General features: G+C 39.8%; 1 protein-coding gene across 1 annotated transcript in view; it reads left to right on the forward strand.

Moving 5' to 3' along the window:
• The window catches only part of SLC12A5 (solute carrier family 12 member 5), a 1,753,644-nt gene that overhangs the window by 1,534,607 nt on the left and 199,688 nt on the right, over window positions 1-19,349 (forward strand). Inside the window, exon 18 of the mRNA XM_044090243.1 lies at window positions 3,103-3,298. Within this exon, the coding sequence (XP_043946178.1) occupies window positions 3,103-3,298 (196 nt within the window). The remainder of the gene's footprint in view (window positions 1-3,102; window positions 3,299-19,349) is intronic.

Consider the following 19,349-nt stretch of genomic DNA (forward strand, 5'->3'; position numbering starts at 1 on the left):
ATCTAATTTGTTATCATTATTTAAACTGCAGATGTTCTGTTTTAGTTTTGAAGATTGTAAAATTAGCGTTCTTAAAATGTTTTGTTATAATGTGGAGCTTTTCTCCTCGGGCCTCTGCTGAATTTGGACTTCTACCCATGTCGGACTTTCCTGGTAATAAAATGTCAATAAATAAATGAATAAATATGCATACTCCACAAAGAAGGAGCCAATAGAAATAACCAAATAAACAAAGGAAACAGAGTAAGGGAGCAGAATTACACACTGTCACAATGACTGTTGATTGGTTGCCTGACACATTCTGTTGGCCATATAGGCCTATTAGTGGAGACTTTCACTACAGGTAATATTTTGGAAATAGATATTTTCTAGCAATATGTTTTCAACAGCAAGTCTGAATTGTCAGTTATAAACTGCTGCTAGGTTGTGCTTTATGGTACAGAAAGTTCAGGGGGGTAATAGAACAGCTGTATATTAAATGTTTGAATTACAAATTAGAAATTGCAGTTCCTGGTAATAAACAAACATTACTTTCATAAAAGCAAAATACACTTATGGTTGCATATATTATGTATTTCCCATTTATGAGAAAAAGTAATAATCTTTATATTGGTTGTGTTATTTTTGTCTACTTTGAATACAAAACTGGGTGCTTCACCCACTACTTTCAAGATTTCATCACTGATTTTCAAAACAAACCAATTGTCTCTTATGATACTCTTAATAAATGTACCAATGTCATTGAACTTCATGGTCATAGAATTCACAAAATTTGGTGGTGTTGTTATACAAGTGGTCGATAGTCAGGTGTACCTAAAATGGGAAAGTATTTGACTATCTATATCCCTAGCCACCTGTGTTTTAATACTCAGGGTGCTACTTTATAGGGCCCTTGAATAATAATTTCACAGTCCACTGACACACGTGATCCTTTACAAGATGCCAACTCAAAACCACTAAATACAATCTGGTCAATACAAAACAATAAAGACAAAAAAGTGCACAGCAAAACACATCTAACACCATCCTGTGCAGAGGACATGTACTCGTGCACCCCTACTCCATCCCACCACAGGAAAAAGAGAACGATTTTTTTAAGCTGAGAACATAGCTGCAAAAACTGCAGTTCTGCAGTCATTTCACTTAATAAGAAAGATGATCAAGAAATGTAATTCTGGGGAAAGAGGATTGTGGAGTGAGCAGCAGACCAATTACCTGTCAAACACATGTAAGACTTCTTTCACCAAACTATTTAGGTGTCCCATTCTATCTGTACATTACCATGTCAGAAAAAAGTATTTCCTAGCTTTTTATCCATATCTGCCTCTTCTTTAGCCACCATCCTGACGTCATGCTTCTCTAGACTTCAGTAACACCTCAGACCTGTCCAGTATAATGCTCATCATTATGTGTGGCAAAATACCATATTCTCTATTCTGCATAAATTTCACAATAAAAATGATGCTGGTACTAATGCCATTGGGGGTGCTGAAACATATGTGTAATCATTAAAATGAATTGTTAACTCATTTTAGTAGAAATATTTTGAGGACGTTTGTGTTTTTGGGTTGCATTATACATCATTTTAAATCTATGAACTGTACTGATTCTTAATATCACATTTGAATAGTCTTATCTGAATTGTTTCTGAATATCATACTGTTCAAAACCCCATAGTAAATGAAATAGCTACCCTTTTTCCTCTTTTTTCCTGCAACGTCTTACAGAGGCAAAATAACATATAGGAACAAATCTCATGCAATCTTTGCAAAATTTATCTTCAAAAATGTGACTCCTATCCCATTTCATTTTGTGGGATTTTTCCAAAAGTGCATTGCTGTCACAGATTCCTTAAACGCAGTTCTAGTTTTAGATCTGTAACTGAAACAGCAAGGAATCACTTGTACAAAATATGTGAAGGCCTTATGATTTATTTGACCCATGGCAAACAAGTACAGAGGATACTGAGTATCACACTCTGTAATGGCATCTGTGGGTGTTTCCCAGACTTATGATGTATATAGTAAATCCACTCCACAATTCCAGGAGTCCTGTCTACCAAAGAAGAGAACTGTGCTACCTAGTAGTGGGCACTCCTCATTTTAACAGGTTTCATCCTGTCGGACTTAAAGTTGCTTTCACTGGAGAGTTACACATTTTGGCAAAATGTTTTAAATTTGCAAGTAAATTTATTTGGTGTGAAGAATTTTTAATACTCTTTGTGATGTATTTAAAATCCTAAGGGCAACTAACATGTTACTGAAACAGTAATGGAAAATGAAGATGAACCTCATTTCACATTTCTCTGTGACATTACCAAACTTCAGCATTTTCAGAGGGACTAATATTCTAGCTTTCAGTCACACTTCTGTCAAACTCAGTATTTATTGATGGAGTCTGACAAAGGTAAGACAATAGATATCACAGTTTTCATTGCATGCAGAGTACTGTAACAAAATATTCAGATTTATTCAAATGGACATCTTCTTGACAAGCTGTTTACTTTTGGTTTCAAAACTCAAAAAGTCATGTCCTAGTTTAGTATACGTATTTTCACAGGTTGGGTTCAAAATGTATTAATATAATAGAGTTAGGAAGAATGGTACCAGAGTTAACAAAAAAACACGTTATGACAGAAGTACTTAAACTCTAAATCAAAGTGAAAATTATGTACTGTATATGTGAAAAAAGTAGCTGGCCAAAGTCAACTTAACAGGAGTTTCTGAAAAAAATTTTACAGCACTATCTGTTGCATCTTTGCAGGTTAACATATTTGTTTACTGTTTATTAAGGGTTAAGTTGAAGTAAATATATTTTTCACAGTAGATATTTTTGGTGCTCGTTTTAAATAAGTGACAGTTTCAAAATGTATTTCTTCTTTTACATTCAGTCAGCAGCTGATATGTAATGGACAGGTTGTACAGTAGCAATGGTGCATCATTCATCTGTCAATCATTTCTTTAACTCACAGACAGCCAACTTATTTTTACACTGATAACTCAGATGTCTGCTTTGGCTTGCTTCACAGTAACTTAACTTTAAAACACGCTTGCTTGTTTTAAGAGCTAATACATATCTTTGATTTCTCCCTGTCATACTTAGTCTGCCCGCCGACTCATGGAAGCAGAGAAGGTAAAGGGATTTTGCCAGGTAGTGGTCTCCTCTAACATGCGAGATGGTACATCCCACCTGATCCAGTCCAGTGGTCTGGGAGGACTTCAGCACAATTCAGTACTGGTGGGCTGGCCAAGAGCTTGGAGACAAAAGGAAACCCATCAGACATGGAGAGACTTTATTGGTAGGTCTAGCCTTGAGTATTCTGATTACAGAAAATTAAAATAAGATCCTCATTCTGGATAGAACAATGTGACATGGAAAGACAGAAATGTCATTCATTGTTTTACATGTAAATAATTGTTGTGATTCAGTTATAACCCACATATCAGTAGGACAGTTTAATGTTAGCAAAACCTGTTTACATTTTACTTTTTGGCATCTCAAAGAAGGATACGTTTTGAAGTTAAATGCTTTATTATGTTCTGTATAACCCAAATGCAGTCTATAGTTACTCAGAATTGCCCATCCAACCTTCAGCAACTTCATTCATTAAACCCTGAACCATGTCCTGTTTGCCTGCAGATTATATTTTAATCTTTCTAAAACACTTAGAATAATGTAGCAGCACGTTATCCACTATTGCTTCTGTGAGCTGAGATTGCCACACAGCGTGACCCTGTGGTTTAATCTTACTGCTTCCTAGCACTAATCTGCATCTGTACAGATCTAACAGAAAGTAGTTGAGAGCCAATAAATTGCATTCTAACTACCAAATATGACACACCACACAAGACTTGGTAATCAGACCACCAGCAACAAGCACACACAGTGAAGCAACTGCTTATCACATGGCCATAGTGATCACCTGATGCAAAAAGAATTAAAAACAACAAAACAGGCATTTTTTTCAGAGAAGCAAGCCTCCTGCACTCCTTATGTGAGGGTACTGCACCCCCCAGTACTATTTATTAACTCTAACATCACACAAACAGAAAGAAAAAGAAACTGCTGCTAACATATAGTTGTAAATGTTTCCTCTTCTCTGTACTTATACAGTTTAAATGTGTGCAACCTAATGGTGAAACTACTACTCAGTGATTGAGACTTGTAATTAATGGTAACTCTCAACAAAAGGGCACTTAGCAGACCCACCAAAGAGCAAGTCACACATTTAGGACACAAATGGATGTCCTGTTCCCATCTGCACTCAGGTCTGCTTCCATGGATATCCAGTAAGGCTTTATCCCATCAATCCCTACCTTTAACTACATATGTTAACCAGCATTGACCAATGTATACTGTCCAAGAGGTTTATTAATATTTTGCATTTGTTGCTTCCAAAGGTTCCTGGGCAGTACGCAGTTTCCTGAGTGTTTTCATACCTTGTGGCACAAATTCATCCTTTTAACATTTCAACTCCATTAATTTCTGCAGTGTGCTAAAGTTATAATTGATGTATCACCTTTGATATTGTCTGTGAATTTGAAATGTCTCCTATAAGACTCAAAATAAATAAGAAAAATGTCAAGATACGTGGTGATTTCTAACATGCCCAGACAAGTGGAGAAAACACATAGTACTTGATTTTCATGTCATTATAGATGAAGTAGCAGAGATAGCTTCAGCAGATGTTTAAAGAGCTGTATGTATCTAGAAATTGATTACAGGGAAGATGGAGTCCTAGAAAAAACTGCTGGAATGTTGGAGAAGTGTAGCATGCAGACAACTAAACAGAAAAAAACTGGTATTAAAGAACTAGAATTAAGTCCAGCTTAATACAGATACCACAACAAAATTCATCCATCAAGAACAGATATATTAATGTAAATTTCCTTAATATATATATATATATATATATATATATATATATATATATATATATATGTGTGTGTATCCCTTGTGGGTTCTGTTAAAAAGCTATTTAAGCCTGTCACAGGTTACATGCTGACAAAGATAACTTTTACATTAATCAGTACATAACATCATTTATAGGTTCATGGGTAGGTACTAGGCTATCGGCCCAAGGGCCTATGCAAGCCTAGCCAACAAGGTTCCCTGGCTTACGCCACCCAAGAAAGTTATTTTCCTGTGCCACTGACAAGCAGAGACACAGGAGTGATCCCCGGGGTTTATTTCCTATTTCCCATCCACTCATCAAGATTTTTCTTGAAGAGTGCTAATGAAGAACTTTGCTTGACATAGATGGGTAGCCTGTTCCAGAGTATGGGAAGTCTCTGGCATAGGAATCTATCCCTCCAGCATGTCCTGTTTATTGTGGTGACAAGGTTTAGGTCCCTAGAGCATGTAGCTAGGAGGGATTGGGATTTCTTTAGGTGTAGCATGTCCAACAGCTCTGGGTTTGACATAGCTTTATATGTTAGGCAGAGATCACCTCTGAGTATGCGATATGCTGCGGAGTAAAGCTGGAGTTTTTTGAGGCGGTCAGTGTAGGGCATTTGTTTGAGTCCAGTAATCCTCTTTGTGAGGTACTTCTGTGGTCTTTCCAGCTGCTGCAGATGTCTTGTGAGGTACATTCCAAAAGGGGCGTTGTACTCTATAATGGGTCTAATGAGTGATGAGTAGAGGGTAACGATGACCTCTTTTTTCCTGGACGAGAACCCTTTTATGATGAGGTGTGCCACGTAGAAGGACTTCCTGACTACTGTGGCGATGTGACTATCAAAGGAGAGACTACTGTCCAACTGGGTCCCAAGGTCTCTTATCACGCATTTGGTGTTAAGTAGATTGCTGCCTATGTGGTAGTTCATGGGTACAAAGATTTTACCAAAGGGTATGACACTGCACTTTTTGGCATTGAGCTTGAGGCCATGGCTTTGATACCAGGCATCTGTCTCAGAGAGGCCCTTCTGTAGGATGTTCACATCATTTGGGGACTTGACTATGGCTCCTAGTTTGCAGTCATCTGCAAACTTTATTAGCCAGAGGCCTTCTGTGTTAGCCTGTACTTCAGAGAAGTAGATACCAAACAGGAGCAGTCCCAGGATGGAACCCTGTGGTACTCCACTTGTCACTGGTTTGAGGTCAGATTTGGAGTCTGCAACTTTTACAGTGTGGGTTCTGTCAGTGAGCCAGTTGGCAACCCATCTTGTGACGTAGGGATTTATGCCTAGTTTATTGAGTTTAGCTATAATTCCAGAATGGGGGATGGTGTCGAAAGCCTTGCCGAGGTTAAGATAGGCTGTGTGAACCACTTTACCCTCATCTACAGCTTTGGTGACTGCCTCAAAGAAGTCGATCAGGTTCAGGAGGCATGATCTGCCTTTCACAAACCCGAACTGGGTGGGATCCAGTGTTTGGAGGTTACCAATGTCTTTGTTTATGAGTTCCATGATGATACATTCCATGGCTTTGCAGACCAGGCTCGTCAGGCTAATAGGTCTATAGTTCCCAGGATCAGTGGTGGCTCCCCCTTTGTGAAGTGGGATAACTGTTGCTGTGCGCCATTCAGTGGGCATAAAGCCTGATGTGAGGCTATTATTGAACATGGTGCTTAAGTGGGGAGCCAGTTTATTCTGAAGTTCGTGTAAAACGCAGCCTGGGATGTTGTCCGGTCCCATGGATGCTGTGTTTTTGGCTTTACAGAGTGCAGCTTTCACCTGCGTAGTTGTGATTACAGGGACTCTGCATTCTTCCTGTATAGATATGGGCCCTTTAGGGAGTGAGGGGGGTAAAGTTAGCACTGAACCTATCTGCCAGGATGTTGGCAATATCAGTTGGTTCTATAATTTTCATGCCTTTGTGCTGTAACTCAGAGCAGATCTGGGTGTTGCCATTGAGATTCTTGACATAGCTATAGAATGTTTTGTGGTTGCCTTTGGAATTAGTGTCAATTTTATTTTCGTAGCTAGCTTTGGATGATCTTATAAGGCATCTCAGCTTCTTACTGAGGCTGACCAGGGAGCTCCTCCACTCATGGGATTTTACTCTCTTTTGCAACAGTTTCTTCCTTCTGTTGTACAGTTTGTTTATGGCAGGGGACCACCAGATTGGCTTCCTTTTTTTGGAGGATAGCGTCTTGGTTCTGTTTGGGTAGCACGATCCATGCACTCATGTAGGTGCTTATAGAGCACATTTGTGTAGGATTCAACAGTTATAACTGTATTGTCCATCTGTATGGGTGTCATGAAGTTCACTACCTCTGTCTTAAGAAGCATGAAGTTGGCTTTGGAGAAATTTCTTACTGTGGTTTCCTTAATGGGGGGGTGGGGGTGGGATGTGGATATCAAGGGTAATTAGCTTATGGTCGGATCGGACCAACGAGGAGTTGACTTCAGGTGTGGAACACCGGTCACTCATGTTGGTAATGACTAGGTCTAGGATATTGTTGCCCCTGGTGGGGGTGTGGATAAGTTGATCTAGGGCATTGGAGTTTATGAATTCCAGAAAGCTTTGCGCTAAGGAGTTAGTACATGAGTAGTTTTCCCAGTTAATGGTGGGGTAGTTGAAGTCGCCCATTATTAGGGTGTTTGGTTGAACCCTAATATTTTCCAGTACATCAAGAAAAGAGGAGTGGGAATCCTGGGGCATGGTGGGGATCTGTAGCAAGCTACAATTTGGATTGCAGTTTTGCCAAGAGTTAGTTGCACTTGGATAACCTCGGATGCATTATGCTGAGCAACTAGCCTGGAGGTGTGGATATCCTTAATGAATATGGACACACCCCCACCTTTGGTGTTTCGGTCCAGGTTAGATGGCCGAAAAGTGTGGTATGAGTTATAGCCTGGTAGTGCAGGGGTGCTCTCTGGAACCTTGAACCAGGTCTCAGTCACTGCACAGATATCGATGTTCTCCATTTTAAGGAGTGCCTCGAGTGAGTGCATTTTGAAATGTAGACTTCTAGCATTGAGTAGCATTACCCTCAGTTTTTGCTTACCTGTTCCTGTTATGGTGGTGAATTTGTTACTTGAACCCTGCCTAAAAAAGGCACTACAGAGGCAGCAAGAGCCTTAGCCAGTATCCGAAGTCCTAGGGGTGACAGGTGCAGGCCATCTGTGGCAAAGCATCGTGGTCTGTCGACCATGTCATCCCAAGCAGACAGATACTGGATCCCCTTTGAATGACACCAGAAGCTTAGCCAATTGTTGAAATCAATCATTTTGTCCTTGTACTGCAGTATCATTCTGGGCGATGGCAGAATGCTACTCAGGGCTAGGGTCATACCTGCCTGGGCTACAAGATCGCAGAGCTCTTCCATGTCTCTTTTCATGTAGTCCAGGGAGGTACGGGGAATTGCAGAAGGCTTATGTGTCATTTTTCTGTTCACCTAAGGTTTAGTTTTCACAAGGGTTTTTTCAACTGAATCTATTAAAACTAATTCTCAAGTATGTATGTATGCCTACATCTGTCATGTCCTTTGAAGTAGGCATTTCTTAACCTGAATCCCCACATCTTTATTACAACACTAATAGAATGACCTAACAACATCACCTGCTTGCAGTCTCACATTTATTTATGTATTTATTTATTACATTTATTAACCAGGAATGTCCACTTGAGAAGATGCTACACTCATTGGAGTCTTAGAGGGAAAAGTCATGATAATTCATAAAGACAACCAAATATATAAGTTGAACAGAAAACAGAAAATAGTTTAGATGTGGTTAGACAAATGTGTAAGGAAAATATGCCATCAGCACAAACAACAGAAGACTTTCCGACCGTACCTCTCAACTGTATAGTTTTTCATAGAATGTCCAGATTTTTACCTCATATTTTTGTTCCATTTTTCATAAAATTGTGGTTTCCTGGCAAATTAGTAGCAACTCATTAAAGATTGATAGAAAATAAAGACAGACATTTCAGTTTCAGACTTCATATCCTTCAGAAAATATATGCTAATGTAAAACCTGTTATTCTATCAACTTTCTTTGTAAGATCAATATTTAAAAATGGTCCCTATTTTTGGGCCTTTGTCCCGCTTTTACTTTTGGCTCTGTCCAGATTTCTTGCTCTAAGAGGTTAAGAGGTATGTTTCTGACCTATATTCATTCTTGGTTTAATTATTTAATTTATTTTTTATCTATTTTACTCCATATTGTAGAAACACATCCTTTAATAATCATAACGAAAATTTTATGCAAGTCAGAGGGAGGTTTTCCTCACTGTCTTGGGTCCATCGAATATGATTCGTTGAGATTTGCCTTGGCTTCAGCTAGGATGTTTGCATGTTTTATACTTTTTGGAGAACAGACCAGTTGCATACAGGTCAAGAGTATTTACAAATGCACAAAATATGTAAGCTGAAATTGAAAATAACTGTTAGCAGCTGTGTACATACGTATGTATTAAATGGAAATAAACAGCAAACCATTGCAAAGAATATTTATAAAACATTTCTACAAGTCAATTCCTAGTTGACAAAGGATATTATTGATAATATATAATATCTGATCTGAAAATAAAATCAAACCAGCCAGGGGATTACACAACAGACATGTTCAGTAGAACATATTTACTAGAAATGGGTGAAGAACTGCTAGAATAACAGTTCCAGTTTCCAGTGCCAATACCACAGTTACCAGTGACAAAAAGGTAAATTAATTTTAGAAATGTACTGATACTGACTTAGAAATGCAGTTACTAAAAGTTATTGCAGTAATATGATCACCTGAGCAAAGATCATCAGTAAAGAAATAAATTTAGCTGTATTTTTCTCCTTCCAAAAAATAAATAAGATATGTCCCAGGATTTACATTCAATGCTGAGAAAAAAATAGTTCCCAAACAACAGACAAAGGAAAAGCTTGGAAGGATATATGAATTACATCTGGGAATAGTAAATGACAAAGAAAGAACAAGAGGTATCATGTTTTGGCCAGGAGTATCAGCTCAGAAAGAACAAGTAGTCCAGATGTGCACCATCTACAAGAGATTCCATAACAATCTAAAAAGGACTGATAGCATGCCCAATTCCAGACTGTCCAGGGAAACTGGATGGTACAAACTGACTGATACATCAAGAACAAGTGTGATTAGTGCGTTAAAGCCAGTAATTGTAAGACAGGGATACACAATATGCTCATTCATCGATGGGCAAGTAGGGTAAGCCATCTAAAAAGTGAAGAATGTCATAAAAAGAGCTGTACAGGATAGCTGTAATTTTATTATTTTGGAATATAGGAATACTCCACTGTGGGAACTCAACCTGTCATCAGTTCAGCTGCTGGTGGGTAGAAGGTGCTAAATGAGATTACCTACTCTTACTGCTTAGTAATGTCTTACAGCCAACATAAAGTGAAGAAATGGTAGAAAGATATCAAAAGACTACCAGATTTATAGACTATAGAAAAAGAAAGAACCCAAAAGTCATGGGAAACTGCACCAAGAAGTTGAAGGTATTAGTATATAAACTGAACCAAGATCCTTCATTTTTCATGAGGATGATGTGTAGAGGAAATTGCAGACATTTTTTTAAGAAAAATGCATCAAATCTGAATCAGAAGTTTTAGGAAGATGTACAACCAAAGGTGATTCAACCAGTCCTTGTATGAGACTATAGACACATGTTGCAGTAATGCACTGAGCTGACTGTGATGTTACATTGAGGCTGAAGATATAGCAAAGTTACTAGCCAATAAATTCTTATCACACAAGATCAAGTCCTTAGAGTGTTATCAAAAGCTAAAAATACTGCATCTGTAGGTCCTGACAATATTCCCGAATGCATCTCAAATCACATAAAGCATGATTTAGCCATCCCCTATCAACATTGTTCAATCTCAGCCTAGATACAGGTTTGTACCAAGTAAATTTAGAAGAGCTACAGTCATTCCCCTGCATAAGGGAGAACCTTCCACAGGCCCAGGCAATTAAAGACCCATAAGTCTGACCAGCCACATATGCAAAGCCATGGAAAGACTTACCATGAAACTAATCAGTCAGAACATAGGGAACCTCCAAATACTGGACCTGTCTCAGTTTGGATTCATCAAGGGTAGATCATGCTTTCTCAAACTGGGGGACTTTCTTGTAAAGTTTACCAAAGCAACGGATGAAGGCAAAATGGTACATACAGCAAACCTTGACCTTACCAAAGCTTTTGACACAATTCCCCACTCAGGTATAGCAGAAAATCTAAATAAACTGTGAATAAAACCCTGTGTCACCCACTGAATTGCCAACTGGCTGATAAATAGGACACAGGAAATCAAAATAGAGGAATATGCCTCTACAAAGAGACCACTCACCAGTGGAGTCAACCAGGATTCTTTGCTGGGACTGCTTCTGTTTGCCACCTACTTTTTGGAAGTAAAAGCCAATACCAAGGGGCCCTGGCTGACTGAATTTGCAGATGACTGCTAGCAGCAATCAATGAATCTCCAAATGACTTAGCCATCCTGCAGAAAGGTTTGTCTCAAAAAAATAACTAATGTCAAAATTATGGACATAAACTAAATGTTAAAAAATCATTATTGTATCCTTTGGCAAGTCATCTATCCCAAGGAACTACCACATTAACAAAATACCCTAAAATTTTACCTAGTTGTTCGGGATTTAGGAATTTATGTGGATAGTGACCTAACTTTTGATCAACATGTGTTCATTGCTGTAAGAAAGTCCTTCTATACTAATTATGTCTAGATCTAGGGATGTCATTGTCCACCTTTACTCAATCCTCATTTAGACCAATCATTAAATATAATTACCCATCATGGTAGTGGTGCTGCGGTAGCGTTGTCACCTCACAGCAAGATGTTGCCGCGTTCAATTCTCAGCTAGAGCGTCTTCTGTGTGGAGGCATGCGTGAATGGGTGTGCCTTCGTTGAAGGATGTGCATCAGGGCTGGTAACTCGGCATGTAAAAATCCACTACCAAACATTAGCGGAACGGAGTTCCGCTGTGGCGACCCCTAGCCGGGATAAGCCGAAAGACACAACAACAAAAACACAACATTAAATATAATTACCCCCTTTGACATGTATCTGTCCAGATGAATGCAGCAACTAGAACGCCCAAAGAGATACCCTACCAAAAGGATACAAAGCCTAAACATGTCCTACATGGACTGACTAAAAGCCCTGTCACTATACTCGGTATCCTACAGACTGCTAAGAGGTGACCTGTGTCTGGCATACCAGGCATCCTCCTACCCAATACTGATGGCCTTACTGCAAATAAGCAAGTCAAATGGCTTCATAAATACTCAATCTATGGATCTAAACCTCTTATGCAACATCAACAGAATGCTTTAGAGGGAAAGGTATATCTCATATAGGATACGCTGCTCTGGAACAAACTCTTATCCACATAAAACAAAGTTCATCCCTATCGATATTCAAATGCAAATGGATCTATGGATGGGAAACAGAAAATTTACCCAAAGACTGCCCCCTGTACTACTAATGGGCAGAGGTAGAACCTAAATGCTTTACCCATGCATGGGTTCCCTGAAATTATCTAAGGTATGATCCCAGTTATTTTTATTAGGGATAATATATACTTATCAACCATATGATGTGCAAGGGTGATCTCTAACCAAATGGGATAAGTTAATATGAACACAAATGAAAAGTGGCTACACTTAAAATGGCCTACATGGGAAGCTACTCTAGTACTTACCTATGAACCTACAGATGTGATGGTCAAGAGCTAAAGGAAGAGACTGCTAAAGCTGTGTCTCCAAATGAAACAGTTGTGCAGTAGGAACTGTCTCAGGAGAAAAACCTCTGAAATCTCCTACAGCTACATTGCAGATGGCTGAAAACCAACATAAAGGAAACAAAATCCTAGAAAGAAATCAAAAGAGACAAAATACAACCATGATAGAAACTGCAATTACCAAGCTTACAGATTGTAGATAAAGTGAGAATTCAAAAGATGGGAGAAATCCACAGCCTAAAAATTAGGTTATCAGAAATTATCTTTTTAAGCCTAGTCATGCATCCCAAATCTCTGACAAGTTCTGGTATCCTTGATAATTGTAAGCAGGAGCTTGGGAGATTAAACATTTACAAGCAGGGGCCTGGAAGATGAACCATTTACAGGCTGCCTACATCCATTAGAGACATAGGTGCAAAACCGGGAATTAATTTCCTGTTCCCCATACAACTGTCCAAGTTACACTTGAATTGGCTTAGGGAGCCTGTTCCAAAGACAGGGTAGTCTCTGGGATATATACCTGTCTCTCCAGCAGGTCCTATTTATACCACAGGAAAGGTATAAGTCTTTAGAATGGGTAATTCTGGTCCTGTCTATTTTGTGGATATGCAGGAGGTCCATTAGAGTGAGGTCTGACATTGCCTTGTACGCCAGGCATAGATCTCCCCTCAAAAGCACGTAAGAGATAGACTACAGAGATCCTGTCTTGAGGCAGTCTGCATAGGACATTTTACTAACACCCTGTATTCTTTTAGCGAGGAACCTCTTTGAATGTTCCAATTGTTGGATATGTCTGGTTAGGTATATGCCAAACAAGGCATTATACTCAATGATAGGTCTGATAGATGCCGAATACAGTGGAAGAATGACTTCCTTAGACCTAGATGCCATACCTTTGTTTAGAAGTTGCACAACATAGAATGATTTCCTCACTACTGTAGACACATGATGGTCAAAGACTAGATTACTAGGTATGTGTATCCCCAAGTCCCTCATTACTGGGTGAACTCTTAAATCAGGGGAGGATGACTTCCCAAAGGATACTATTATGCATTTCTTGGCATTTAGTTTTTGTCCATGGATCTGACACCAGTTGTTTTCCTGTGTCAGCCCTTCATGGAGAACATTTGTGTCAGTGTGGGATTCAATGGCAGCTCCTAATTTGCAATCATCTGCAAATTTAGTCAGCCAGAAACCATCGACATTGGCTTTGACTTCAGAGAAGTAAATGCCAAAAAGAAGCGGTCCCAAAACCGATCACTGAGGGACTCCAGTTGTGATTGGCCTCATTGTAGAGGTAGACTCCCCAGTTCTAACTTCTTGGTTCTTGTCTGTAAGCCAGTAGGCTGTCCACCAGGTGACATAAGGGTTTGTACCTAACATCTTGAGTTTGTCAACAATACCTGAGAGGGGTATCATGTCAAATGTCTTGGACAGGTCAAGGTAGGCAGGGTAAACCATTTTGTCCACATCCATTGCCTTGACCTTCTCAAAGAAGTCCACCAGGTTGAGTAGGCATGACATGCCCTTTACAAAACCAGACTGGGTCGTGTCCAGTGTCTGGAGGTTTACTATATCATTACTGATCATTTCCATGAAAATTCTTTCCATGGCTTTGCATATAAGACTAGTGACACTTATGGGTCTGTAGTTTTCAGGATCTGTAGATGGCCCACCTTTGTGCAGAGGGATGATTGTTGCCTTTCTCCATTCATGAGGCATGAAGCCTGTTTGGTGGCTGCAGTTAAATAGTGATTCCAGAGGGCCTAATAGGTCATGTTTCATGTCATTTAGAAGACACCCAGGGATATTGTCCAGGTCTATTGATGTAGTGTTCTTGGCCTTAGAGAGAGGATTAAGTACCTGTTCTCTAGTGATAGTAGGAGTAGTTATATTTGATAGACTGTCTATGCTCACAGTATGGACTTTGCTTTTTCTGTGACAATAAATCCAAGTGTATATTAAATAGTCTGGCAATTAGCACAGAGGATTAAGGTAATGAGCTGTTAACAAGCTGTTTTCTATAATTCAGGGCTCAAGTCCCTAAGCCTCCATTTTTGTACTTTGAGGAAGTCATTTAACATAGAGCTGTCATGGGCCACCCCTGGAAAGGGATGCATGTCTAGTGGACTTACCCAGTTAATAAATAAAGTAAATAAATACATGGAATTGTGATACCTGTTCCTTTGAATATTTACTAAAATTTTAAAACCTGGACTACTGCCATTCAGCTATGTTTGCAGTAAGGTAAAAAAAGAAGAGTAATGGGTAAGGTAGGGATAAGGGGGGGGTGGCAATACCAGATAAGCCTCTTGCCTCCTTCTGCTATTATGCAGTATCACTAGTTTCTTTATCACCTTCTAGAATACATAATTACTTTGTTTTATTATTTTGAATCTGTAATTTTATGCAGTATCACATTGTAGGTACTTCCTTATTTACAGGATCCCCTTTAGGAAAATCTACACTTGTGGTATTAAAAGAGAATTTTCAGTTGGGTTTGTAAATCTAAGAAAAATGGATGCAAGTAAATTAATATACAACAACTGATTTATACAAAAAACAGCTGTGCACGGATAATATTTTACATCCTCCTCAGAAGACAAAAAGTGGGGAGAGAAAGGAAAGCTTTATTGCATACTTCTAGCATACATTTGCTGGGAAATCTTGTGTAGTACAACTACAGTATATCTGAGCATATCTAAAAATGCTTTCAGTTAGTGCACTGCAGCTAACCTTTTGAAAAGCGGCATTTTTATATACCTTTAGAAGAAAATATTGCAGCAGGCTTTGCCAGGAGTAGAAAATCTTAAGAAATCATAGATTGCATTTCACTGGATCTGCATAATGGCAGAAGGAGGAAATAGGCTTAGCTGGTATTACCCCCCCCCCATTTCTGCCTTACTTTTTTTTTTTTTTACAAATGTCCCAGGTTGTCTTGAATGCCTTTGCAGAGCGTTGCATAGTCCTATTCCACGATGCATTCGAATCATTCATTCCATGGGTCACCCACCTGCTCCCTGAAAAAATACTTGTGGAAATCCATAATCCCTAAAATCTGATACCCGTGCTCCTTAATTTCCCCCCTATGTTCTTCCTGTTCAGACTGGTCCCTTCAATATCTCCCTGACACAGTCCTTTGAACCAATATCTTGTCCCTATGTCTTATTTGGTTTCAAGTGAGAAGAGCCCCAGCTCCTCTATCTTCTAATCATATTCATTTCTCTCCTTAACATGGAGCATACTTGCAGCTTTCCTCTGTGTTCTTTCTAGCAGTTAGATGTCCTTTTCCTCATGTTGCCCCCCAAAATTGTGCATAGTACCTGTGATGCAGTCTGACCATAAATCTGTAGAGGTGGAAGTATTGCCACTTTATTTCTGGACTTTATTCTCAGGAATATGGCCCATCATTCTATCTGTTGCCACCATGTTCCTGTCACTTTATTGCTAGTAGTTCATTATGGGTGTGAACAATACCTCAAGGTCCTTCTGTTCTCTTTCTTTCAGTTTCACTTTTCCCAGCTGATAACTTCACTGCAGGATGTAAGAGGCATACGTTGGATCTTTGGCTGAACCTTTATGTCCATCTTTCTGTACAACTATTCAGCCTTTCCAAATTTCCCCCCTATGCTCTTCACCAGCCCCCACTGCTGCACCTTTCTTTGAGTCATTGGCAAAGGTATTGATCCTATTTTTCTGTTCCCTTAGATATATCTGTGGCAAAGGCACTAAAGAGTATTGAACCCAAGACTTTCTCCACAGTGCTCTGCTAGTAGTTTTCCAAGTTCTTGAAATTGTCAATCTTACCACAGACCCCCAGTGAACTGCCATTCAGCCACATAGCTATCCATTTCCTCAGTCATAATCTTACTGCCAACCCTTCCAGTTTTTAAGTCAACCTCCTGAGTAACTCTAAGTCAAAAGCCTTGCATATGTCCAGGTAGACCATTTGTACTGAGACTCCCTTGCCAAGTCTACCTATAACCCATTCATAAAATTGGATCGGGTGTGGCTGGCAGCTCCTTTGGACATAAACCCATGTTGATTGTTGTCTCAGAGATTGCTATCCTCTAGAAATGTTATCAGCCTTCCCATCAAGATTCTCCTCATGGCTTTCCCTTGCCAGTGTTGTTAAGGTAACAGATCTATAGTTCCCAAGATCTATTTCTGCCCTACCAGATGTTAAAAGGAACCACATCTATAGTCTTCAAATCATCTGGCACTTCTGAACTAGCCATTGATCTGTTAAAATCCCTGTTGTGAATTCTAGTAGCACACTGGACCAATATCTGAGGATTCTGTGAGACAGCATATCTGGTCCTTGTTCTCTTCCCCTTTTTACAGGTGTTTGCCCTCTGTTTAACTCATCTTCCCTTTCTTCTCTTCCAGCATGGCACCCTCCTCTTGTTTTCCCCTGTAAAGACTGAAGCAAAGTATTCATTCAGTACCTTTACTATTTGTATTTTTTCTGATTTCCCTGTCATTTTTGCTCAGCCTGGACAATTCTGCCCCATCCTTTCTTCCCTCTTTCTGCTATGCAACTAAAAAGCCCTTAATTCCCTTATGGATCTCTCTTGCCACACCTCTTTCACTTTTGCTTTTGCTAGCCCCCTGACACTGTGCTTCTGCATCCTCCCCACCCCCACCTTTCCACCTCATATAGGCCCTATGATTGCATAAGTTGCTAGCCTCACATTCCACTGTAGTCAAACTGGCCTTCTTCTCTTTTTTTGTCTTTTTGCCTCATCCAAACACTATTGTCCACAGCCCTAAGTACTCCACCCCCAACCCATTCTCATAATTTTTATTCCCTTAATTTGCTCCCATGATGCTACCTCCAAACCCTTCTCCTGGCTCTCACTATGCTAACTCATCATTGCCTACAACCCACACAGTACAACATAAATCCATCTTCTAAACTCCCCCACCCTTGTCTCTGTCTTTTTATTATTACCATCTCCCCAGTATAAATCACACAGTGCCATGAAACTGTGGGCTAATGTTGGCTTAACCTGGGCAACAATTATACCCTCTGCATTTGTTAAGAACACTTCCAAAATTCAGTCTTTCTAGTAAAGTGTTGCAGCATTTTGCTAAAACCTTCCTGATCCAAGATCTTAAGCAAATCTTACATTCTCTTTACTCTGGAGCTTGGAACTGCTCCTGGAAGATTCAGATCACCCTTGAGTAATACCTTCTTCCTCCTTCTCCACTCTTTTATTCTCTACTTCATTCTCTCATTCTCCTCTCTTGTTTTGTCATTGTTTCTATCCACAGCTGTGCCGTCTTTCTCCACATTAATTCCCACGACACTTGACTTTGTTTCTAACTATGGCTGCATCCTTGCTTTTTTCCTGGTTTGGTATAATTCTTTCTCTCTGACCCAACATATGGTGCCTTATTTTATTGAAATTAGTATTTCCCCCTTCATTTGTTCTTTCTGCATTATTCCAGAACATCTTATAGGTAGGCACCTCCATGTTCCACCTCCTCTTGGCATTAGCCAATGTTTCATATGATACTTGTAGTGTCCATCTTCTCCTTCTGCAGCACTTCTTTCAGATCCCAAATCTCCCTACCCAGACTTCTTGAAATACATAGTAAGATTCTACAGCCATGGATGAAATCACCCTTGTTTGTACCATTTCAGTGTTTTCACAACCCAACAATAATCACCTCTGTCCTTCTGGGTTAAGATGGAGCCTGTCCCTCACAAAGAGCTTGCCTTCCTGCCATGTCTCCCCCACCAGTCCTACTCTTTTCTCCTTTCTCTTTTGCGTCCTGCTGAAGCCAGTAATTATCTTCCGTAATCCTTTCTTTCCTCCATCTACTAGCTGCTAGTACAAGTAGCACATCTGAATATGCTCCCTCCAAACCCCTCACTGGGTAGCTCTCTCTCACCTCCCTGACCCCCCTTTTTGGTACCTCAGCTGTGTTTCTGCCACCCTTCTGACTCTCCTTGCTGCTGGCTCAACCGTATCCTCTGACTAATCATTACTACCTACATGAACATGTTCACCCTTCCTCCTTGGTGATCACTTTAGTCACCTCCCACATCTCACTCACTTTAAGCCCCAAGTCCAAATTCAGTGAAATCTGTTCTGTACTTTCAAGCATACTTAGCCTCATCACCATTTTTGTGAGTGACTTATCCAATCACTAAAACCTTCTTCTGTTTTCTCACACTGCCTCTCCTGTCCTTTGCTCACTGGCCCTCATATCCATAACACTCCCACCACCACTTCATCCATTTTCAGTCCTTCTAATTGTATTAGTTGCATCCCTTCCTGAGAACTATCTAAGGCTCATCCCTGTCCCTCCTATACTCTTAGCACAAGATCTCTATACTTTCTGTGTTTATTTTGCCCTCTATCTCTCCCATCTGGCTTAGCATCCCTACCTAGCTACTTCCCATCTACTCATATTGCACTGTTAGTTCTTGTCTGGACAATTCATGCCACCACCACCCCACCCCCCCACACACACACACACACACACACCACTTGCTGCAACTCTTTGCATTGACTTGTGAAACTATTTGCCTTTTTAAATAGCATGATCACAGCATCACTGTTGTAGAAATTCTATACAGCACATGGTGAATACAGCAGCTGATCTTTTCACCTGCTCACCAAACTGCATCTCATGTGATAAAGAAAGCTTTAAAAGTTCACA

The sequence above is a fragment of the Protopterus annectens genome, chromosome 12.part0 (genome assembly GCF_019279795.1).
Source record: "Protopterus annectens isolate FY-2018-M chromosome 12.part0, PAN1.0, whole genome shotgun sequence".
Lineage (NCBI taxonomy): Eukaryota > Metazoa > Chordata > Ceratodontiformes > Protopteridae > Protopterus > Protopterus annectens.